Genomic DNA, 25,447 nt, shown 5'->3' on the forward strand with positions numbered 1-25,447 from the left:
GTTTTACTACCACCGACATGGACCATTCCTTATGAAAGGGAAGAGAGGAGTGATAACTTTGATGTGAAATGTAAGACAGAAGTCCAGTGCACCTTAAAGACTAATAGCCTTCATTTATTAATCCATGCCGGAATAAATGTGGTGAGTCCTCCAAGTGCCACTGGACTTCTGTTTTGTTTCGCTACAACAGACCGATGCAGCTAGTCCTCTGGAAATCCGATGCAAAAAAGTCAGCGCTCTCCACGTTTTTATTAATCTTAGAAATTGTCTGTCATGTTCACTCAGATGCTGCGTGCTACTCGCCGCATACCTAACCTACTGTCCTCTCTCAAATCGTAGAACTAGAAAAAAAAACAAGCAACCCCACAGTTAAGGCATGCGCACACCAACCTAACAATGGAAACCAAACAGTTTCTTTGGCAAAAAGGCAGCTTCATCTAGGACGGGGATGTCACTATCATACACTATCGTTCTTTAACTGGCTGATGTTGGGGGGGGGAGGCTATTCTTAGCCAGTTGGCACACCCTCCTTCCTGTAACCCCACCCACACACCCCCATCCTTTGAAGCTGGAGGCCAAATTCATCACCCCGATGACCTGGTCAGGCCCCATCAATTCAGATCCAGTGCTTCTTCTTAAGCCGGCTACTGAGCCCTCTCTGCTGAAAAGTCTCTTTCCTTGTTTTCCCCCAGAAAACGAATGATACCATCATCTGTGCCTTTGTTTTCCTAATAGTGTTAAGAACCCAAATTAAAAATAAAATGTTTGTATCCATGACCATAATTAGCGCATTAGCTCCTAATGGCTGCTGCACTGTTTGCTTTAAAGATGTACACCTACTGTGCCTTCAGTTTGTTTCCTTCTGGTTATTTTATTTGTTTTTTGTTCTCCCATACATACATTATTTGTGTGTGTGCGTGTGTGTGTCTGTGTGTATATATAACAGATTTATTTCTATTGACACGCTGTGTAAGTAACAGTCTTACAGACAGCTAAATTGACTGATAATGGAGAGCTGTCAGGTTATTTTCTCTCTCATTAAAGTCTTTATTTTGTGCTCCATAAAACACATACAAAAAAAAAAATTCAGCACTTCAAGCATCATCTGTTGAAAGTCTGTAAAAAAAATATTCTTAATGCAAACAGCAGAATTTGAGCGGAGAAGGGGGGGAATCGTGCCCACCCCCACACACCCCACATATAACACCTACCTCATTTGCGGTTAGAAAGGCATTATTTGCTTCTGCCATGTTCATATAGCTGTTGTTGTTGCCAAACTGAAAGAAGAAAAAAATAGGAACCAACGTTTTAGTGTATAAACAGCCCGTTACGAATGAACAGAAGGTTTTGAACACCGACAGAACGGCCTCAGTAGTGGAAGGACAAATAAACCCCCAAGTTACAAGAACTGTCTCTAATACTAGTATAGCAACATAGTTCATAATATTATACTGCCAGGCTCTTGGCAGCGCTTACATTTCAGGCAGACCAGAGTGCCAACAGAATTTTAATAAACACTTGGATGTGGGTGATGGAGAAGTAAAACAGAGGCTACAGATGTTCCCACACCAGCCCACAAACTTTGTGGACCAATAAATATCATCGCCAATGAGTACCCTGGACAGGACACTGGATCCCTTTCCAGAGATGCTGAGACTTTTGTTTTTAACATGAAGAATGCCAAGAATTTAGTGGATTTTGTACAGGAAGAACATCAGAACTGCCATGCTGGATCAGAGCAACAACCCAAACAATCTCGAGCTGCTTTCAAACCTAGTATAACCAAGTGCAGCTACAATGGCCCAAAATATAACCAGTAATGAAAACCTTCTATAAACTCCTCATCAGGTATACAACCATATGTATTCAAGCATCATACATCATAGTACAACCATACTTGGTCAATTTCACCATACAAGCTCAAGAATCCAACTTATACAATAAGAGTCTTTTGTATATATCAAAGTCCTCAATGGTCCCAGATGATACCAGACATTGATAGAACCACCTCCTTTGAATTCATCTAGCTCTTCTAAAAAAACTGTCAAAGCTTGTCAATCCCTCATGAAATGGAACTGCAACTTAGAGTACAGGTGCATCTCCATATTTGAGCCAAAAAGATATTGGCATTTAGTAAATGCTGATTTCCAGGATTAGAATTGCTGGTGCATAGCTCTGCCAGGGGCAATGAGCAGCCAGAAGGCTTTCAGTAAAACAGAACAAGCTCTGGTTCCTCATGCAAGGTCCATTTCCCAGTGTCTCCTGTTAGAAGGATCAGGTAGACCTCAACCTCAAACCAAGTCCTGCTGAGTCACATGAACACATGAAGCTGCCTTATACTGAATCAGACCCTTGGTCCAGCAAAGCCAGTATTGTCTACTCAGACTGGCAGCAGCTCTCCAGGGTCTCAGGCTGAGGTCTTTCACATCATCTGCTTGCCTAGTCCCTTTAACTGGAGATGCAGGGGATTGAACCTGGGACCCTCTGCATGCCAAGCAGAGGCTCTACCACTGAGTCACTGTTCTTGATATACCAGTAGAAGGCAGCTTCATGTGGTTCAAATGGGAGGGAGCCGAGTCTCAGGTAAGGCATCTGTTTTTTATGCACAAGGTCCCAGGTTCAGTCCCCAACATATAAAAGGGTCAAGTCATAGTTGATGTGAAAGGCCTCCCCTTGAAAATCTGGAAAGTCACCACCAGTTGGAGTAGAACAGACTGACCTTGATTGATCAATCGTCTGACTCAGGATAAAGCAGCTTTCTTTCGTTTTTCTTGGTTTTTACATATACTTTACAGTGAATAATTTAGCTTTTGAAATTTTGCAATAATTCAGCTTTTTAAAACGGGGGGGGGGGACCTGTCAAAAGGGTCTACAAGCAAACACTCTTTCCTAGACTCTTCTAAGTTGTGAACTGGGGGATGATCACAAGATTCTTAGTAGTACCAGGAAAACTGCAGATGCTTTACTTGTGCTACCAACCATTACACACAGGAGTAAGCATATATACCTTCCCACTGCTTAGTCCTGCAGATACAGACAGCCGCTGGCAGAGTCCCAATGTATACAGTATGACACATAGCCACTACAAGACCTATGCTTATGTGGCCCTGCCTGGAGATTATGAACAAGGTCTACCAATTGTCACAGAATCATAGAAGCATAGAGTTGGAAGGGACCACCAGGGTTATCTAGTCCAGCCCCCTGCACAATGCAGGAAATTCGCAAAAACCTCCCCCACACACACCCCCAGTGACCACTACTCCATGCCCAGAAGATGGCTAAGTTGCAAAGCGGTACCATCATTTCACGTGATATGGACACTATGTTTCTGTTGATACAGCTCACAGCTCTTAACCACTTACTACACCATGCTGGCTATAATAAGGCTATAAGGAGCCATCATGGTGTAGTGGTTAAGAGCAGCGGTTTGCAGCGGTGTACTCTGATCTGGAGAACTGTGTTTGATTCCCCTCTCCTCCACATGAGAGGCGGAGGCTAATCTGGTGAATTGGATTTGTTTCCCCACTCCTCCACACAAAGCCAGCTGGGAGACCTTGGACTAGTCACAGTTCTCTTAGAGCTCCCTCAGCCCCATCTACCTCGCAGGGTGTCCATTGTGGGGAGGGGAAGGGAAGGTGATTGTAAGCCAGTTTGAGTCTCCCTTAAGTGGTAGAGAAAGTCAGCATGTAAAAACCAACTCTTCTTCTTCTTCATAATGCCAAAGAGTTAAACTATACCGACAACATTTCAACAGTATCTCTAATCATCATCTAATGTACAATAAGTAGCCTTGAGCTACAGGCAAGGTGGGGTATGAATATATTAATAATAACTATAAATAAAATCTTAATAATGATCGGTGCTGCAACTACTACCAGTAATATTGGAATTTCCCATGGAACTGCATCATCTGCAGTCATTTGCTCCCTCCCCCAAACCAAGATTTCACGGTGACTTTTAACACACCAACCTCTTACTCATTACCTCTTACTCATATTCAAGGTCTGCAACAGTGACACGATAGACTCTTCCCGTGCCACTGAACTGAGAACAAAGTCGCATTTACAGGAGGAACACTAATGGTTCTTAAATGGTTTTGCTAGTGTTCTCTCATACACTCAGGGCTGGATTTAAGTTTGATGAGGCCCTAAGCTATTGAAGGTAGTGGGGCCCTTTATATGTCCAGCTGTCCTTTGTCAACAACAAATTGTCGCTGTTTTTTGTGTTGAATATATGCTATATGGTAATTTATGGACCTAATAGGTATCTAAAGCCATTTACACATAACAAAATATGTATTTTATCAAAGTAATTGTTGAACTGAAATACAATTAAGAAGTATATTAATAGTGAAATAATTATTATTTCCTTTAAAAAAATTTGGGGGGCCCAAGAGAGTGGGGCCCTAAGCTATAGCTTGTTTAGCTTATATGTAAATCCGGCACTGAATACACTAGCAAAAACACACACACACACACACACACACACACACACACACACACACAATACCCTCACTTAAAAAAAGGGAGAAAAGATACCATAAATCAAGCAACTATCTGCATGGCCTTCTAAAACTTTTGTGGCTACACTGATGGAAATGCAGAAAAGGCGGTGCTAGCAACAGACATTATTTTTCCTACGAAACTCAGCTGTTAAACAAGAGCAAGTGGCTAACCCTTGTGATGGCCTGCCATGACCTTCTAGTTCTGCACTGGTCTATCAGTGGCTACTAGCCATGATGACTAAAGTCAGCCTCCATATTCAGAAACACACCTCTCTGAATACCAGTGCCAGGAGGAAACATCAGGGAAAGGCCACTGCCTCGATGCCTCGTTGGACCTCCAGAGAAATTTGTTGGCCACTGTGTGAAACCAGATGCTGGACTAGTTTGATCCAGCAGGATTTTTCTTATGCACCCTCACTTACACACAAAGAGTTGAGTCCTATGACTCCTTTCTACTGTCAGATCCTGTAACTCTCTTCTGCTGAGACAAGCTGGAATGTGTCCAGAGGAGGGCAACAAAGATGGTGAGGGGTGTGGAGACCAAGTCCTATGAGGAAAGGTTGAAGGAGCTGGATACGTTTAGTCTGGAGAGGAGACAACTGAGAGGTGATATGATAACCATCTTCAAGTACTTGAAGGGCTGTCATATAGAGGAGGGTGCCGAGTTGTTTTCTGTTGCCCCAGAAGGTTGGACCAGAACCACCAATGGGTTGAAATTAAATCAAAAGAGTTTCCGTCTAGACATTAGGAAGAATTTTCTAACAGTAAGAGCAGTTTCTCAGTGGAACAGGCTTCCTTGGGAGGTGGTAAGCTCTCCTTCCCTGGAGGTTTTTAAGCAGAGGCTAGATGGCCATCTGTCAGCAATGCTGATTCTATGACCTTAGGCAGATCATGAGAGGGAAGGCATCTTGGCCATCTTCTGGGCATGGAGTAGGGGTCACTGGGGGTGTGTGGGGGAGGTAGTTGTGAATTTCCTGCATTGTGCAGGGGTTGGACTAGATGACCCTGGTGGTCCCTTCCAATTCTTGATTTTATGATAAGGAGGAGGAGAAGTTGATTTTTATATGCCAATTTTCTCTACTTTTTAAGGAGAATCAAACCGGCTTACAATCTCCTTCCCTTCTCCTCCCCACAACAGACACACTGTGGGGTAGGTAAGGCTGAGAGAGTGTGACTAGCCCAAGGTCACCCAGCTGGCTTCATGTGGAGGAGCAGGGCAACCAACCTGGTTCACCAGATAAGCGTCCGCCACTCATGTGGAGAGCGGGGAATCAAACCCGGTTCTCCAGATCAGTGTCCGCCGCTCCAAACCACCACTCTTAACCACTACACCGCACTGGCTCTCTAAGAGAGCTCTATGAGAACTGTGACTAGCCCAAGGTCCCAGCTGCCTTCATGTGCAGGAGCAGGGAAACCAACCTGGTTCACCAGATTAGCCTCTGCAGCTCATGTGGAGGAGTGGAGAATCAAACCCGGTTCTCCAGACTGGAGTCCACCGCTCTTAACCAACACACCATGCTGGCGCTCACCACAGGGGCCCTTCAACCCAGCTTCCTCCAGGCCCATTTTAACTTCCCAGCCCACGCCTGCCTTTGACTGAAATAAGAACTGGCCTTAGAAATTGTTCTCGGAGTGGTTAGTCTGTGAATGTAATTACTGCAAAATCTGCAGCTAATCAGCTGCGAATTGTATCCATTAATTAGTACGGGCCCTAGAGAAATGAGGGAAAAAATCAGTAACAATGTTAACACTGAAATGCGTGGTTGCCTGCTGAAACGCGGGCCTTTCGGCATCTGAAGTCTAGCAGGTGGCTCCAGTGGTCCAAGTAATTTAAACAGCTCTCACCTGAAGGAAGGAGCAAGCATTACAAAGTACTTCTCTCGCAGCTCTTTAGTATCTATATCAGGATTATTATTAATGGCTTTTAATCTGGTGAATTCTTGCTGATCAGCTGGGAACTGTGATAAATCGTTCTAAGTAGAACAAAGGGTTCCACCCCACACACACACACACACACACACACTTGAATCGAGCAAAATATTTAATTTGGGACAGTTCAAAAAGCCTTGCACCGCACCTACAGTTGCCAACTTTCCGGTGATGCCTGACAGTCTCCCAGAATTACATTGGCTCTCCAGACTATGGATACAGTTCCCCTGGAGAAGATTGGTGCTTTAGAGGAGGAGAAGGAGAAGAAGAAGAGTTGGTTTTTATATGCCGACTTTCTCTACCACTTAAGGGAGACTCAAATCAGCTTACAATCACCTTCCCTTCCCCACAACAGACACCCTGTGAGGTAGGTGGGGCTGAGAGAGTTCTAACACAGCTGTGACTAGCCCGAGGTCACCCAGCTGGCTTCATGTGTAGGAGTGGGGAAACCAACCCAATTCACCAGATTAGCCTTCGCCGCTCATGTGGAGGAGTGGGGAATCAAACCCAGTTCTCCAGATCAGACTCCACCGCTCCAAACCACAGCTCTTAACCCCTATACCACACTGGATTCTATGGCATTATACCCATGGAAGAGGCAGCATGTTATTTAAGCATCATGGTCAGCTTTGGAAGGAAGGTGATGTCAGCACCACAGTGAACAACAGTTGTCATGATCCCAAAGAAGAAGGTTGATTTTTATATGCCCACTTTCTCTACTGTTTAAGGAAGAATCAAACTGACTTACAATCACCTTCCCTTCCCCTCCCCACAACAGACTCCCTGTGAGGTAGGTGGGACTGAGAGAGCTGTGACTAACCCAAGGTCACCCAACTGGCTTCATGCGTAGGAGTAGGGAAACTAATCCAGTTCACCAGATTAGCGTCCGGCGCTGTGGAGGAGTGGGAAACCCAGATTTCCAGATCAGAGTCCACAGCTCCAAACCACCGCTCTTAACCACTATATCACGCTGGTGAAGCCAAATGACTACTTTTTATCTGTGTGTGTGTTAAGTGCCGTCAAGTCACTTCCAACTCATGGTGATCCTATGAATCAATGTCCTCCAAAGTGTCTGATCTTTAACAGTCTTGCTCAGATATTGCAAGTTGAGGGCTGTTTATTGTTTATTGTTTATTATTTATTCCTTTATTATTCCTTTACTTTTTATCTACGCCAAACAAATGTGCTAAATACTTTAACACCATTTTTGTTCTGCCTAGGCCTTCAAATTATTTAAAGTATTCCAACCTACCACCATAAGATTCTACTGCTCTACTCTCCTATAGTAGTAGACCAGCCTATATGTATACTTCAATCATCTTACACAAGGGAAGCACATAGCATGAAGTTTTGGGCTTCCCCACTCATTTCAGCAGAGCAGAAAAGATCTACACATGCCTCCAATTGTGGTGTAGGAACATCTGTATTGTTTCTCCTGGTAGCACCTGACACCTTTCTCTATCTGAAGCCCTGGAGAGCTACCACCAGAGAAGTCAGAGAAGACAATAGTGTGATAGCTAGACGGACAGTCTGGCCTCAGAATAAGGCAGTGTCATCAAATGTAGAGCTGCTCTAAAGAAGGAGAGAGCCAATTCTCCATGTGCATTAAAGCGCATGTGGAGCTCTGTGCCGGACAAATGGATTCTCACTATGCGCTGTATATTTTCTTCTATTTGTGAGATTGCAGTTCAGCTCCTGCACATTTATACCACTGCAAAAGAAGACTAAAAGAACCGGTGCAGGTATTATGTAAAAGAATATCGCCTCATTTGAAAAGGACAACAGGATGAAAGGAGGGTATATTTTATTAACCCCATCTGGTCCCAACAACTCTAGGTGTCAAAATTATGAGTGAGGGGTACAATATCTTGGGCAAAGAATGGGAAAAGGGCCAGCACCAGCCACAATTACTTATATCTGAATAGGTATTTCAAGGTAATGCTACAGTTGGCGGCACAACTCATGAGAGTGGCTGTTACCGCACTAGATATTCCCAGCGATGTATCAAGAGTTTGGAAATGTTATAAAAAACATCGCTTTAAAAGGGATTTTGGATGCCACGGCTAAAAAATGGTTGGAAAACATCTTCACAGCTAAAGGGGCCAAACAAAGTGCAAACAGTATTTTTTACAACAGTTTCAAACTCTTAATACATCGCTGGGAATACCTAGTGCGGTAACAGCCAGTGACTACAAAAAAGGTCCCTGTTTCTAAAGTTAATGCTCTGGAGGTGCCATTGTGCTAGTTATTGTGTGTCATTAAATTGACATCTGTCGATGATGACTTGCAAGCCTCTTCGAGTAATGAGGAAAGGCGGGATATATATAAATAAGTATCTCCAGACCAATAGATGGTTACATTTGGCAAGTTTTCTATTTTTAAGGAAAAACTCACAGAGAGCTTACTGACACAGTTATTTATTTACGTTCTTGTAAGCGGGATGTAGTGGTTAAGAGTGGTGGTTTGGAGCGGAGGAGTCTGATCTGGAGAGCCGGGTTTGATTCCCCACTCCTCCACATAAGCGGGGGAGGCTAATCTGGTGAACTGGATTTGTTTCCCCACTCCAACACACGAAGCCAGCTGGGTGACCTTGGGCTAGTCGCACTCTCTCAGCCCCACCTACCTCGCAGGGTGTCTGTTGTAGGGAGGAGACGGTGATTGTAAGCCAGTTTGAGTCTCCCTTAAGTGGTAGAGAAAGTCAGCATATAAAAACCAACTCTTCTTCTTCTTCTTCTAAATTATATCACATAGACACACTATTGATCTTATTCCTTGAGTCTCACCCCCCCCCCATTATACCTTCTATATGTTGTTTCATTGTGAAGCCGGACTCCTCTATTTTATTTAGAAAATGTGCATGCCACCTTTTCAGAACCCGCACAAGCAGTCTTATCAATAAACAATACAGCAATACCAAAAAGTCAAATCAAAACAAACCATGTCAATTTGGGCAGATATCACTGGAAACGTTAGCATATACACTTCCCGTTACTCCACTGGCTAAAACTGCCATCCTAAACAGATCTCAGGATCCTGCTCAGGTCTGTTCAGTGTGGCTTACTCCCAGGAAAACATTTTTAGGATTCAACTGTAATGTCATCTGTTTCATTCTTTTGATGATTGGGAGGCCAACTCCAGGTTGGCAAATTCCTGGAGATCTGGAGGTGGACCCTGATGAAGGTGGGGTTTGGGAAGAGGTAGGGTTGCCAAGGGCCCGGTGGTGGCGGATAAAATCCTGCCAATCCACCAGGCTGTGCGCCGACCAGCTGAGGGCTGGCGGGCAACGCATGCACACGCGCACACACATACGGTTTATCCGGAAGCAATGTAGACGCTCTAGCAACCTCCGCAGAAACTCTATGGAAACCATAGAGTTTCGGCAGAGATTGACAGAGCATCCGCGTCACTTTTGAGTAAACCCGGAAGTGACATAGGAGCGTTGCGTGGGATGTGCATGTGCATCACGCCAGGCATGCGCGCTGCAGCAAAGCTACTGAAAAGCTCCCGCCGATGGAGCTACAGGACCTGGTAAGCCTAGGAAGAGGGGCGCATCAGTGAGGTTTGACGCCATAGAGCCCACCCTTCAAAGCAGCAATTTTCTCCAGGGGAACTGACCTCTGTAGTCTGGGGATCAGTTGAAATTTGGGGAGAACTTCAGGCTCCCCCCGGCAACTATGGGGTTTAAATTAGGACTCAATCTTCTGTGGTTTTTGTTGTTGTTTTATAATGTTTAATTGTTCTTAGCCACTCTGAGCCTGCCTTCAGCCTGGAGAGAGGGCAGAACACAAATCCAAAAACAAACAAACAAATAAATAAAGCCTATTCTCGAATTGGAAGCTACAATACACTTTTAGGGAAGCTTTAAAGCTTGTATGTGCGCAAAATTTTCCTTGCCCTTTGTGTGTTGTAAAATGGCTCCTTAGAAAAGCTGCCATGTCATGCTGGTGAAAAGCTGGGATCGGACTCAATTTTTGTTCTGTCTAATTCACGAGTGGCTGCACAATCCTTATGGGTAAAGGAGATGCCACAATCCCAAAAGGTATAATTAAAGACCACCGTTAAATTGCTTTACAGGCTTTTTACTACCGTATTTTAATAATTCCACCAGAGAACATCTCAACTATACTTGGGGAAGTCCGATTATGCAGCCTGACCGATAATGACAATTCTCCAGCAAATACAATGCCTGATAAGGGCATGAATCAAGTGGTTGTGTGGGGTGTGTGTTTTTTTGTTTGGTTTTGAAATCCATCATGCTCCCAGCATCTCTGGCTGAATGAAACGCCAAATTAAATTAACGGAGAGGGCTAAGTCTAGCTTGCTGGTGGGGAGTCGTGGGGAAACTGGGACAGCCCGGACAATAAACGGTCTGTAATTAAGAATGAGACGCCTGGACTGTTGTGACTTCAACAAGATTACTCTGAAAGAACCACAACATACGCTAGAGTGTTCCCTGACGCCAAAACAAGAAAGCAAACATCAGCGATGAGAGGGGTAGAGTCCGCGGGTCAACCGAACATCCTCGAATATGCAGCGGCCATGCAAAAAAAAAAATTGCAAGATAATTCTATTCATGCTTTTCTTTGCAATAGATCCATTTGCCAACGGCTACTGTCATTCCAACTATATACTGCAGATGATGTTCACTAATCACACACACACACACACACACACACACACACACTGCCAAGTAAGGATCTATGAGAAGAGCTCCAGGGTTTGGAATAGCTGCTTTAGACCTCTGGATCATAAATCATTGACTAGAGAGTCGTTTCCAAATGCAGAGGCCTCCCTTTGAAAGAAGGAAACTGGGATCATCTCTCTCAGTGTGATGCCCAAGAGGTGGGACACAGCAGTGGGTGAAATAGGAGCCATATATTTCTTATAGGCGCTATTGAAATAGCAGAAATAGAGAGATTTACTACGCGGAGTTACTTGAGTTTAAGCCCATTATTTCAATGGGTTTCAACTGGAATAGCTCTGCACAAGAGTCCATTGTTAGTGACTGGAGCCAACTGCGAATCCACACACCCCTTAGAATTCAAGGATTTAGGGCAATGCGATTTTAATACCTCAGTTTTTCCAGATTAAACTCAGTTTCCAATTTATGAGCTAAGGGATTCAGCTTGCCAGTTCTATATCTGATGTAAACTATCCTACAAAAGTATATTTGCTAGACTAAAAGGCTCCGGCAAGCTAAATAGACCTACAATCCACTGACGTTAGTTATAACCACAGCTACCTGGCCCCCACTGGGGCAGGAGATCCCTCGCCCCCAGGCCCCACCCCACTGCCATCAACTGGCCAGTGGGAGGATTTACTGCCACCTGCAATGAGTCAACATCACTTCCGAGATGTACCAGAAGTGATGCGGGACACTCTGGTGTTTGGGCAAAAGCTCTATGGTAAAAACAGCTTCCACTGTAGAGTTTTTGCCCAAATACCAGAGCATCCCACATCACCAGCAACACAATGACATCACTTCCGGTGTGCACCAGAAATGATGTTGGGTTACTGGCAGTGTTGGCGTAGGTAACCTCACTGCAGGTAAGTCCCCACCCGGGGGGACCTGGCAACTCTAGTTATGGCTGACATGTTCCATGAGGGGCTGTGGCTCAGTGGTAGAGCATGTGTTTGGCATGCAGAAGGTCCCAAGTTCAATCCCCAGCAACTCCAGTTAAAGGGGCTAGGCAAATAGGTGATGTGAAAGATCTCTGCCTGAGACCCTGGAGAGCCGCTGCCGGCCTGAGTAAACAATACTGACTTTGATGGACCAAGGACAATACGGACTGTGATGATTCAGTATAAGGCAGCTTCATGTGTTCATGTGTTCTAATTGGCCTTTGTCATAACTAACATTAACTGGATTGGGGTTCACATCTTTTCTTAGTTTCCACCAACAAGACTGAGCTTTGAAATGATCGACTTTCACTCCACCACCACCACCCAACATGAGAAGGTCCAGTTTTTCCACTATTGTTTGCACATTTCCTCAGTAATATTTAATATCTGGCATGATTGTTACAAGGGTAAGATGGGAGAAATGAATGGATACCAACATCTTGAGTACTTCTGGAAGGTGGGTAGGATTCATATATGATATAACACACAGCAGGATTAGCTTCAACAATAATTTTAAGGCCTTTTGCAACTTCTCTGCCAAATCCACAAAATTTGGGCAAATCAAGTTATATTTCAGCGCTGGTAACTACAACACAACCTCAGATTGAACAGTGATTGTCAAATCAAGGCAGTTTCAAAATCATCCGGTTTCAAAAGGATACCACTACCAAAAATTACATTCACCTTGTTTATGTACACATAACAAGTTTTACAGAGCAACTCTAAACAAGACATTCTTCTAAACCCATCGACTTCAACGGATTTAGAAAGGTGTAACTCTATTCAGGCCCTGACCTGGATGGCCCAGGCTAGCCTGATCTCATCAGATCTAAGAAGCTAAGCAGGGTCAGCCCTGGTTAATATTTGGATGGGAGACCACCAAGGAATACCAGGGATGCTATTTGGTATTTACACACACATACACAACTCTATTCAGAACTGAACTGTGTGTCGACAAGATTTACCAGCAGTTCAGGTCAGGGCATCAAATCCTTAACAAGTACACACACATATTTTTAAAGATGATGTCACCAAGATCTGTTCATTTCTCAGACTGGGTTGTTGCCAGTAGCTTAGCACAGAGCTGGTCTACACCAACTGCAGAAGCAATATGGTTAGGGCTGCCAGGTCCCTCTTTGCCACCGGCGAGAGGTTTTTGGGGCAGAGCCTGAGGGCGGGGTTTGGGGAGGGAAGGGACTTCAATGCCACAGAGTCTAATTGCCAAAGCGGCCGTTTTCTCCAGGTGAACTGATCTCTGTTGGCTGGAGATCAGTTGTAATAGCAGGAGATCTCCAGCTAGTACCTGGAGGTTGGCAAACCTAAGTATGGTGCAGGATCAGTTGCTTCCCCCTTCTCAAAATTCTGATGCAAACTGAAGGCCTGACAGCTCCAGTGAATTTTCTGCTTATGACAGAAGACTTAAAGGAGAGGCGTATGGCTTCTTGGTATAAAAAAAAAAGGTAAAGGTCCCCTGTGCAAGCACCAGGTCATTCCTGACCCATGGGGTGACATCATATCCTGACGTTTACTAGGCAGACTTTGTTTTACGAGGTGGTTACTCATTTTACCGACCTCGGAAGGATGGAAGGCTGAGTCAACCTTGAGCAGGCTACCTGAAACCAACTCCTGGTGAGGATTATAATTTGAATTTCTTCATTTCTCCGTCAGACATACACACACTGCTGCAAAGGCTACTGTTACCAAGATCAAGAACAGTTTCCTTATTTATACTCTTGCCCACCATCTTCAAAACCTTCTTTCCAGTAAGGATATTAATCAGATCTCATATTACACAGATATATAAAATGCACACACATCTTATTAGATATAGCTCGACAGCCAAAGAGCTGAATTTTTCTCAGCCTATATTACACCATATTCTTGCAATTGCAAGGAACAGTTTTTATTCCACTATATCTGAGATTACTGTAATATTTTCTCCCATGAATTTCAAGCAATATGATTATACTGCAATTGGTCTATAAGTAGCTTTTCTTAGACTCTCATATCAAATTTCACTCACTTAAGCGAAAATTGTGAATTTCAATCGGGAACATTATTTGGCTCAATTACACAGTATCAAATTATTCTGAGTTATAAATGTAAGGAAAAATTAATGTAGAAAGGCTGAAGCTTGTGTAGGTATTTTATAATAATCATAATGAAAGATTAGTCAAGACATTTTTAGGCTAAACATAACAGATGAATGTACTTACAAGTGCCTTAGTTCTCCGATATATCCATACCATTCCACTCATCTTGAAGAGGATAGTATCTGCAGAAGACTTTGCAAGCTTAGCTGCCAGCTATACAATGAACATTTCAAAATGATCACATATTCTCTGCAGCTGCCTGGCCAGGGTATTCCCTACACAGACAGGTAGAATGGGGATAGACCTTTGGCAAAATGGGCCTTTAGTAAGAAGCAGAGCCTTCACATGTAAGAATGGCTCATTATTTGCACGCAGTACAAGAGAGTTTTCCCTGCTATTCAACAGGATCTCCTGCAACCTAGAAAAGAGGAGAGTCTACCATTGCCAGCTTCCAGATGAAGAAGAGGGTTTTTACCCCCTGATTTTCTCTACCTTTAAGGAGTCTCAGACCAGCTTACAATCACCTCTTCACTGGAGTGTGGGGGGAGGTAGTTGTGAATTTCCTGCATTGTGCAGTGGGATGGACTAAATGACCCTGGTGGTCCCTTCCAACTCTATGATTCAATTATTCTTCCCCTCCCCACAACAGACACCTTGTGAGGTAGGTGGGGCTGAGAGAGTTCAGAGAGAACTGTGACTAGCCCAAGGTCATCCAGCAGGCTTCATGTGTAGGAGTGAAGAAACCAACCCAGTTTATTAGAGTCTGCTGGTCATGTGAAGCAGTGGGGAATCAAACCCGGTTATCCAGATTAGAGTCCACTTTTCTTAACCACTAAACCACATTGGAGTTCTGGGCTGGAGTTCTCCCAGAATTACAACTGATCTCCAGACTAGGGCTTATCAATTCGGTTCAATCCGAACTGAAAAACAGCCGAATTTCCCCCGATTCAGCAGTTCCCAGTTCAGATGGAACCAAAGTCAAAAAAGGCAGGAAAACGACGAGCCGAAATCGGTGAGTTCGGGTGGACGCCGAATAAATTCAGGCAAATTCAGCATCCTCGAATCGGCATTTTCCCGCGGCCAATGGTGGCCAAGCTGGGTCTTCTTCTGGCCAATCAGAGCAGGGATTCTCCCTTTTGAATTAGCCAGGAGAAGAGTATAAAAACTCCCGTCCTGTCCCATCCCGAGTCTGTATTCATTTCCTTCCATTTTGGTGGTGCTGTTCCTGAGAGATCCTGCTTACTGGAATAGGATTGGATTGGATTTACTTCTCGTCCCTGCTTCTGCTGGAAGACATCCACACAGCTTGATTTTTGGGAATTTTCTCTATACCACTTCTTCTGTGTGGGGGGAAAGCAGATTCTGTGGGGGGGGACAGATTCTGTGGTTGGGGAGGGGAAGCCAAAGGGGGGCTGTTGCCTGTTCTGCCAGGGGGTGCCCGCTCGCCTCTGTGGGAGTGTGCATTCTGCTTTTTCTGCCCGTGGCCACCCTCGCCTGGAGTTGAGTGCGGCGGTGCGTGAGTCTCCCTCCGCTCGGCACCTGCTCCTCCTCCCTGGTTTGTTTGTTTGGGGTTGAGCCGAGTTGTACTGGTTTGAGGGGGGTTTCCTGTCCTGCCGGGGGCCCCCGCTCGCCTCTGCGGGAGTGTGAGTTCTGCCTTTTTTTGCCCATTGCCACCCTCACCTGGTGTTGAGTGCGGCTGTGCGTGAGTCTCTGCCTGATTTAAGGGGAGGTCTTCAGGTGTGTGTCTTCAGGTTACATCGGCTCTTAGAAGCCACGGATTGGCTTCTACTGTGTGTAGGGGGAGCCAAAGGGGGGTGACCTGTCCTGGTGGGGGGGCTTGATCTCCTCTTTGCGAGTGTGATTGTTGCTGTGGAAGATTTGAATCTAGCAGCATGAAATCTATCAATACTGAAGTTACGCAATTTGCACAGGTCGCACTTACGCTAGTAGCCTTATAAGATGCACTTTGGAAGTGTTGAAATGAAAAGATACGCTACCCATGCTAGTTACGCTGTTTACTTACGCTTTGAGCATTGTTGGATGCACTTTCGGCGTAGTTACATCAGCTCTTAGAAGCCACGGACTGGCTTCTACTGTGTGTGTGTGGGGGGGAGTCAAAGGGGGGGATGACCTGTCCTGGGGGGGGTTGATCTCCTCTTTGCGAGTGTGATTGTTGATGTTTTCACTGGTTGCCACCTTCGCCTGGATGTCAGTGTGGGTCGGTGAGTCTCTCTCTGGCTGCCCCAGAAACAATGGGAGGTTTTGCCTTGGATTTGCCGCTCTCTAGATGCACATTTCCCCCATCCAAATTTCCAAATATCAACAATAAGCCCCCCTGCAGAGTTTTGAGAATTCAGATGGGGGAAATGTGCATCTAGAGAGCGGCAAATCCAAGGCAAAACCTCCCATGTATAAATAGCCAACGAGAAACATTGGGAGGTTTTGCCTTGGATTTGCCGCTCTCTAGATGCACATTAAGGATTGCCAGCTCCTCTTCATTCCAATGGGCGGATGGGGGACCCCTTCCAGACCCCATAACTCGGGACCCCCTGGCCCAATCTGCACCAAACATGGGAGTTCTTGCAAGGAGGGCACCCTCAAGCTACACTGAAAGTTTGGGAACTCTACCTCCAAAAATGCCCTCCCGGAGCTGCGGAAAGCCGCAAATATGCTTTAAATGGCTTTATTCGGCCAAATTTATTCGGGAACGCCGAATTTCAACTGGAATTCCACAAATCTGAATAGGGGGAGTTTGGACTTCGGCATTTCCCAAATAAAAACGGGCCAAATTTTGCCGAATCCGAATTTTACTGATTTTTTTTTTAACAGCCCTACTCCAGACTACACAGATTACGTCCCCTGGTAGCTCTGGAAGATGGACTCTATGGCATCACAGCCATTTTTAAAAATCAAAACATTTATATCCCACCTTTCCTCATGGTACAAGGAGGTTTACAATAATACTATAAACATGCCCAGATAAAACCAAAAATAAAATAGCAAGCTTCAAATCTTTCTTCCATCCTCAGCATGGTGTAGTGGTTAAGAGCAGTGGTTTGGAGCAGTGGGCTTCGATCTGGAGAACCAGGTTTGATTCCCCACTCCTCCACATGAGCGGCACAGGCTAATCTGGTGAACTGGATTTGTCTCCCCGCTCCTACACTCGAAGCCAGCTGGGTGACCTTGGGCATGTTACAGCTCTGTTAGAGCTCTCTCAGCCCCGTTTACCTCACAGAGTGTCTGTTGTGGGGAGGGGAAGGGAAGGTGATTGTAAGCCGGTTTGAGTCTCCCTTAAGTGGTAGAGAAAGTCGGCATATAAAAAGCAACTCTTTTTCTTCTTCTTAAAAGATGCCTGCCATTCAAACCCACTCAAAATCCCTGAAATCCCTCCCCTCCCCTGAGATCCTCCTTCCCTCCCAGGCACTGCCTCCAAATCACTACGAATTTTCCCAAGTAGAGTTGGCAAGCTTAGAGGAGACCCAGCATTCCTTAACAAAGAGCTGATAAAGTTTTCTCTATGGGATAACGGTAGGGTTGCCAACCTGCAGGTAGTGAACTGTTCATCTGGAGAAAATGGCTGCTTTGGCGATTGGACACTATGGCATTGAAGCCCCTTCCCTCCCCAAACCACACCCTTCTCAGGCTCCGCCCAAAAACCTCCCACAGGTGGCAAAGAGGGATCTGGCAACCCTAGATAATGGCTTTCCAGTGTGAGTCGCCAGCAATTTTGATGGAGACTTCCTTCTACCAACACAATGGTATAAGAACACTTCCTTCCATGATACCTCTATATACAACTGAAAATTACTTGACACCAAAATTCATTCTTTAGCCTCCCGTGTCATTTCTATGAACTTGTTTGTGACCTGTTGTGTGCACCCTTGAGTTGCCAACTCCAGCTTGGGAAACATCTGGAAATTTTGGGGGTGGAGCCTGAGTAGGGCGAAGTTTGGGGAGGGGAGGGACTTCGATAGGGTATAATGCCATAGAGTTCACCTTCCAAAATGGCCATTTTCTCCAGGCGAACTGATCTTGTATGGAAATCAGTTGTAATCCCAGAAGATCTCCAGCCACCATCTGGAGGTTGACAACCCTGGTGTACCCTCACCTTCTGAATTTAGATGGAAAATAATCAGAGACGGGGTCTTTGTCTGTGGTAGTACCACAACATTCCCCAGAATAGTTCACCTTGCATCAAATCTTTTAAGTTTCAGGTACCAGATAATCAGTTGCTGGGATTTTTGGTAACTGTGTAGTTTTACTGGTGTGGCTTGTTGCTGTTTTGCTTATTTTGACTTCTTGTTCACAGAATAATTTTTACCACTGAATTTTGTCTGCTGTTACTGGTATCTATTGTACTACTATTACCACTACTACTATTATTATTAGTAGTAGTAGTAGTAGTAGCAGCAGTGATTTTGTGGATGTTAAATGTATGTTTATGCTTCATTGCAACCTTACCCTGTGTGTGTGTGTAAAGTGCCGTCAAGTCGCAGTCGACTTATGGAGACCCCTTTTGGGGTTTTCATGGCAAGAGACTAACAGAGGAGGTTTGCCAGTGCCTTCCTCTGCACAGCAACCCTGGTATTCCTTGGTGGTCTCCCATCCAAATACTAACCAGGGCTGACCCTGCTTAGCTTCGGAGATCTGACGAGATCAGGCTAGCCTGGGCCATCCAGGTCAGGGCCTAAGCTGCTTCAAATGTTCTCTCTGGAGTTTAGCTAACAAGCATCATAAGCAATCTACTTTCTAAAGTAGCAAAACATTTACTGGAGCCCTTACAAAGCCACTGGGATACTCTGACAAGCATTTTAAGATTTATTAAAATGTACACAATGACCCAAATGGCCTATATGATTTTGCAGATGGTTCGGAACATTCCCTTCCTGTAGATGGGCAATAAAACCAATACAAGGTCTCTCAAAATTTTATAATGTTAGAAGTGTTGGTTCTGTAACCTCGCCTTGGTTAAGTTATGGTGATTGCTTCCTTCTATGCAAACCCTTGCTAGCTTCCTCTTGGAAAAACCAGTACCTGCTGTGGTAGGTGACAAAAGCTTATGGATTTTCTTTTCATGTGTTAATTGAAGTCACAGGAGGATATTCCCAAGTTCCCTTGCTCTACTTATACAGAAATCAGAACGGTCTCTGGGTCTGTTCATAGGTAATGCTAAAACCTCCGTTTGGAGTTATATAACTGAGCCTGAGGCCTTTTTCACTCTGGCTCCACAAAGGCCAATTCAATTAACTCATTCTTCTTCAACGCAAACCACAATTTGCTGGAGCAATAGAGTTGGAAGGGTCTTTAGAGGCCATATAGTGACCTGCCAGTTAGAAGAGTTGGTTTTTATATCCTGCTTTTCTCGACCTTTAAGGAGCCTCAAAACCACTTACAATCACCTTACCTTCCCTACAACAGACACCTTGTGAGGTAGGAGGGGCTGAGAGAGTTCGGAGAGAGCAGTGACTGTCCCAAGTTCACCCAGTGGAGGAGTGGGGGAACCAACCCAATTTACGAGATCAGTCTGCCGCTTACGTGGAGGAGTGGGGGAACAAACTCGGTTCTTCAGATTAGAGTTCACCGCTCTTAACCACTACACCATGCTGGCTCTTCGGGTAGCTAGCTTCAAGTTGGGAAATACCTGGAGATTTCGGGAGTGGAGCCTGAGGAGGCTAAGGTTTTAGGAGGGGCTTCAATGGGGTATAATGCCACAGTTTCCACCTTCCAAAGCAGTTATTTTCTTCAGGTGAACTGATCTCTGTCGCCTGGAGATCAGTTTTAATCCCAGGAGACAATCCTACCTCCCATGCTCAGTGCAGGAAAACGAATGCTAAAAGATCATCTCATACTGATAGTTGTCCAGCCTCTGATCGATGATCTCCAGCAAGAGAAAGCTCATTAAATTGCTGAACCACTCTTAACCCTTAAAAAATTTCTGTCAGCGACATCTGTTCCTGGATCAGTCAGATCTAGCCACAGTGATCCATGCGTTAGTTACATCTATACTGGACCACTGCAATGAACTTTACTTTGGGCTACCCTTGAAGGGTGTTTGGAAGCTGCAGCTAGTGCAGAATGCTGTGGCTAGACTGCTGGTCCGGGCAGCTATCATAAGAACATAAGAAAGGCCCTGCTGGATCAGACCAAGGCCCATCAAGTCCAGCAGTCTGTTCACACAGTGGCCAACCAGGTGCCTCTAGGAAGCCCACAAACAAGACGACTGCAGCAGCATTGTCCTGCCTGTATTCCACAGCACCTAATATATTCGGCATGCTCCTCTGATCCTTGAGAGAATAGGTATGCATCATGACTAGTAACCATTTTTACTAGTAGCCATGAATAGACCTCTCCTCCATGAACATGTCCACTTCCCTCTTCAAGCCTTCCAAGTTGGCAGCCATCATCACATCCTGGGGCAGGGAGTTCCACAATTTAACTATGCGTTGTGTGAAGAAAATCAGGAGCCTTTGGCCCTGATACTCCAGCAATTACTGGCTACCAATCCAATCCCAAGCCCAGTTCAAGGTGTTGGTTTTGACCTTGAAAGCCCTCCAAGCCTTGGGACCAGGGTATCTGAAGAAATAGGAAACTAAAAAAAATGTGTGACTAGCTTTATTGCAATATTTGTTTTATTGCCCACAATATCTCTGAGGTATGCTTGTAAAAAAAGAAACAAACAAATAAAAAAATCTTGTCGAAGGCTTTCACGGTCAAAGTTCATTGGTTCTTATAGGTTATCCGGACTGTATGACTGTGGTCTTGGTATTTTCTTTCCTGACGTTTCGTCAGCAGCTGTGGCAGGCATCTTCAGAGGAGTAACACTGAAGGACAGTAACACTGAGAGACATTGTCCTTCAGTGTTACTCCTCTGAAGATACCTGCCACAGCTGCTGGTGAAACGTCAGGAAAGAAAATACCAAGACCACGGTCACACAGCCCGGATAACCTACAAGAACCAAAAAAAAAAAAAACTGCCTTCCTGTAACTTAAGCCTACTAGACCAAGTTTCTCTTTCTGGAGCAGCAGAGAACAAGTCATTGCTATTCGGGTATATGAAGTGTGCAATTGCATCCTATCTCCACTTGTTCTTCTCCAGGCCAAACATATGCAGATCATCTGAATTGATATACTCCCCCCCCCCCCGAAATCCGGTTTGCTAACCAGCTTCAAAATGCAGTTTGCAATTTTAGTTTAAAGGAACACACAAGGCTCGAGGAAGGAGGAACATGGAGTGTTCTCACATGCAACTTTTTTACTCCATTCCTTCCTAGTGAAAAGAATCAGAGATGTACTTCAATCCATTGGCTACTTGGTAGCTGTCAAAATGCCCTTCTCAAGTCTCTTTAAAGCTCATGTCCTTATTTTACCGAAGTAGGGCACGTAAGCATCAGCATTGGGATTGCCAGATCCCTCTTCACCACCAGCGGGAGGTTTGGGGGGGGGGGCGGAGCCTGAGGAGGGCTGGGTTTGTGGAGGGAAGGAACTTCAGTGCCATAGAGTCCAATTGCCAAAGTGGCCATTTTCTCCAGTGAAGTGATCTCTCTCAGCTGGAGATCAGTTGTAATAGCAGGAGATCTCCAGCTAGTACCTGGAGGCTGGCAACCCTAATCAGCATCAATATACCACAAGTGTTGGGTTGCAAGATGTGGGCCATTTATTGGTCACAAGCACTAATAAATGGGAAAGGGCTGTGGCTCAGCGGTAGAGCATCTGCTTGGCATGCAGAAGATCCCAGTTCAATCCCCAGCATCTCCAGTTAAAAGAAATAGGTAGTAGGTCATGTGAAGGACCTCTGCCTGATATACTAGAGAGCTACTGCCAGTCTGAGCGACAGTACGGATCTCGATGGACCAAGGGTCTGATTCAGTATAAGGCAGTTTCATGTATTTACTCACTGAACGGGAAGCCCAAGATACAATAGCACACTAGCAGGACAGTTTAAGCATTCCTGCATTCCAACTTTTATGTTTGTTTGAGAAGACGACTTTCAGTATTTATTAACTACTAACTGTCTCTTATTTTATCCCTCACATATCTCCTCCCTACTAATGTCTGGCTTGGGGGAAGGTGGGCCCTCTGCAGTCATGAACCCTGGAAATCAGAGTCATATCAATAACATTAAGAGCTATTTCTCCATGCTGTTCTTTTTCTCCTTAGTGTCCCTCTGTGAGCACTTTCCTTCTGAGCCCAGCCTGTAGCAACAAAAACAGTGATTCAGATTCCGTAACAGACTTCTTTCTGTCGAGTCCTCAGTCCCGCTATTTTACAAGCAATGTTTGGGTGCTTGGAAAATTCCAAAACTGCAAGAGAAGCTGGCATCTGGCAAATAAGCACAGTATTGTTTGAAGTCTAATTTTGCATAAGCAAAAAAATAAATCCACACTGGAAGATAACAACCACGAGCAGGAGACTCTCATAGTATAGAGAGGGGATGTGAAATTTAGCCAGATACCAAAATTGTCAACACAACTGAAGTAACAGGAAAGTAGAAAACCTTCTAATTCCTCTTTAGCACCAGTATTTACAACATTATTACTCTACTACCCACAGAAGTCCTTCAAGAGTTAAAGCATAACCTCCTGTGTATGATTACTGTCACTGCTTGCATGGTTAGGGTTGCCAACTCCGGGTTGGGAAATACCTGGAGATTTTTTTGGGGGGGGAGCCTGAGGAGGGTGGGGTTTGGGATGGGGAGGGACTTCAATGCCATAGAGTCCAGTTGCCACAGGGGCCATTTTCTCCAGGTGAACAGATCTCTATTGGCTGGAGACCAGTTGTAATAGCAGATCTCCAGCCAGTACCTGGAGGTTGGCAACCCTATGCATGGTACTCTTGCAGTAGACCTAGTTAGTGTACAGGGTTCCACCCAAATGGTTCGTCCTCACGCCATGTTTACACAGTACAAAAGCAACATCCAATCTCTTGGGTAAACATGGGTTGGGGCAGAACTACTCTGCCAGAAGACTTTACCTATGTCCAGACTAGGGTTCCCAGCATTGCCTCGGCAAATACCAGAAGATTACGGGGGCAAGATGGGTGGGGTAGGGTGGAGTTTGGGGAGGACGCGATGCTCATTCTGGGTGATGCTCTAAGCTCCCTTCCTCTGCTCCAGGAAATTCCTAGAGCATCATTATGTGGAGGACATTTTTAATCCTGCTCCTCAATTATTCAGGGACAGGAAATTGGGTGTGGGGGCCAGAGATTCCCCACCCCAGGTGCCTGGAGAAGGTGGAGTTTAGGGGAGGGAAGGAGCTCCGTGGAGTTGTAATGCCATGGAGTGTGTGCTGTTTCATTCAGGGGAACTCTGGAGATCAGTTTTAATTTCAGGAGGTATTCAGTATAAGGCAGTTTCATGTATATACACACTAAACAGGAAGCCTGTTTATATAAACAGGTCAACCTGGAGGTTGTTGACTCTACCTGCCCTGCATTCAAAGAAAGTGGGCCATTTCTTTAGAAATTGGAATGATTTCATCACTATCAAGGGCCAAGAGAAAACTTTTTATTTCCAAAATGTATCACAACTTGTCTATAAGGATTATATCAAGCTTGTGCAGATGTTGGTAGGGTTGCCAGGTCCCTCTTCTCCTCCAGCAGGAGGCTTTTGCGTGTAGGCACGCGTGCATGCACGCACATACACACCAACACACGCGCATCACTTCTGGTTTAGAACTGGAAGTGCCACCTCGAAGGGGCCTTGTACCTCTTAGTTTGAGTGGTTAAAGCGGCCCTTTACCACTCAAACTAAGAGGTATAAGGCCCCTCGCGAGGCGGAACTTCCAGTTCTAAACCGGAAGTGATGCATGCATACATGTTTTCCCGCCGACCCTCAGGTGGTCGGCTGGCAGAGGGGTCAATTGCCGGGGGTTTGCCCGCCATCAACGGGAACCTGGCAACCCTAGATGTAGGGGTTCTGTATATGAAACTAGGTCAACATATGTGGAATACAGCTGGATGAAAGAGTACAGTGAGCTGGACATGATGATGACGAAGAAGAAGAAGAAGAAGAAGAAGAAGAAGAAGAAGAAGAAGAAGAAGAAGAAGAAGAAGGAAGAAGAAGAAGAAGAAGAAGAAGAGTTGGTTTTTATATGCAGACTTTTTCTACCACTTAGGGAAGAATCTAACCGGCTTACAATCACCTTCCATTCCCCTCCCTACAACAGACACCCTGTGAGGTCGGTGAGGCTGAGAGAGCTCAAAGAGAGCTGTGACTAGCCCAAGGTCACCCAGCTGGCTTCATGTGGAGGAGTGGGGAAACCAACCCCATTCACCATATTAGAGTCCGCCGCTCCTAACCACCCGTCTTAACCACTACCCCTCGCTGGTTCTCCCAGTGAGCCCAGCAGGCAGGATGACAATAAAGAGTTTTCCTGAGAGGGACTGTGATTTCTTATGGCTTCCCAACAGAAGCCCTGTGACAAAGCGTCACACATTCAACATCACTGCTAGCTAGAATTTATTATTATTTTTAAAAAACGCTACCAGACAGATCTTAATATGGAGTACTTCAAGAGATCCTGTCAGAGGGAGGATTAGTGTGTAACAAGCAGAATTATATACGTAAGAGTTTAAGTTTTAAAGAAAAGCATCTGGCTTCTATCAAGTTGACACCTCCCGATAAGATAGTGCCTTATAACAGCTTATCCACTTGCAATAATAATAATTTTTGATTGGCATCTCGTTCCTCCTAACTACTGTTTGGCCAGGCTCCAAAGAGTGGGGCGCACCACAAACTGTTATGAAAGACGTCTTTGTATTGTTCAATATTTACACAGTGCACGTTTTATTTTATAAATGCGGGAGCCGGCAGAAAAGGGGAAAAGCATTATAAGCCGTTTGACTCAGAAAGGGTTTCCACCATCACTCATGACACACATCTCCCCCCCTCCCCCCAAACACTGTTTTAATAGAGGCAGGTGACAATTTTGTTCAGCAATGTTCACACCACAGTTAAATGAGCTCTTGGGGTTAGGGGGAGGGAGAAAAACCCCATTCCCTGCTTTTGTGCAGCTGCTGAAGGCGATTTCTATCTCCGCGAGATTTGCATATTTCTAAATATTCCCTTTCAGACCCCGACATTTCTGTGAGCAAAATCAATTTTCTGTGGGACAAAAAGTAAGATTTGGTCTAACGATTTTAAGCTTTTAAATAAACATGAACCGGACTGGTATGAAGAGGTTCCCCCGCCCTCCCCCTCTCCTTTCAAGAAAAAAGACCTTTGTTGTTTGAACAGAAACGATCCCCTTGCTTCCATGGATATCAATTGTCAGTGACACATTTTTAACATGCAAAGGAAACA

The 25,447-nt window shown here is 45.0% G+C and overlaps 1 protein-coding gene across 1 annotated transcript in view; it reads right to left on the bottom strand.

Annotated features, from left to right (window-relative positions):
• Window positions 1–25,447, bottom strand: part of TOX3 (TOX high mobility group box family member 3) — a 112,254-nt gene that overhangs the window by 32,300 nt on the left and 54,507 nt on the right. Inside the window, exon 2 of the mRNA XM_056862723.1 lies at window positions 1,212–1,277. Coding sequence (XP_056718701.1) covers window positions 1,212–1,277 — 66 coding nt within the window. The remainder of the gene's footprint in view (window positions 1–1,211; window positions 1,278–25,447) is intronic.

This window comes from Euleptes europaea, chromosome 17 (genome assembly GCF_029931775.1).
Source record: "Euleptes europaea isolate rEulEur1 chromosome 17, rEulEur1.hap1, whole genome shotgun sequence".
NCBI lineage: Eukaryota > Metazoa > Chordata > Lepidosauria > Squamata > Sphaerodactylidae > Euleptes > Euleptes europaea.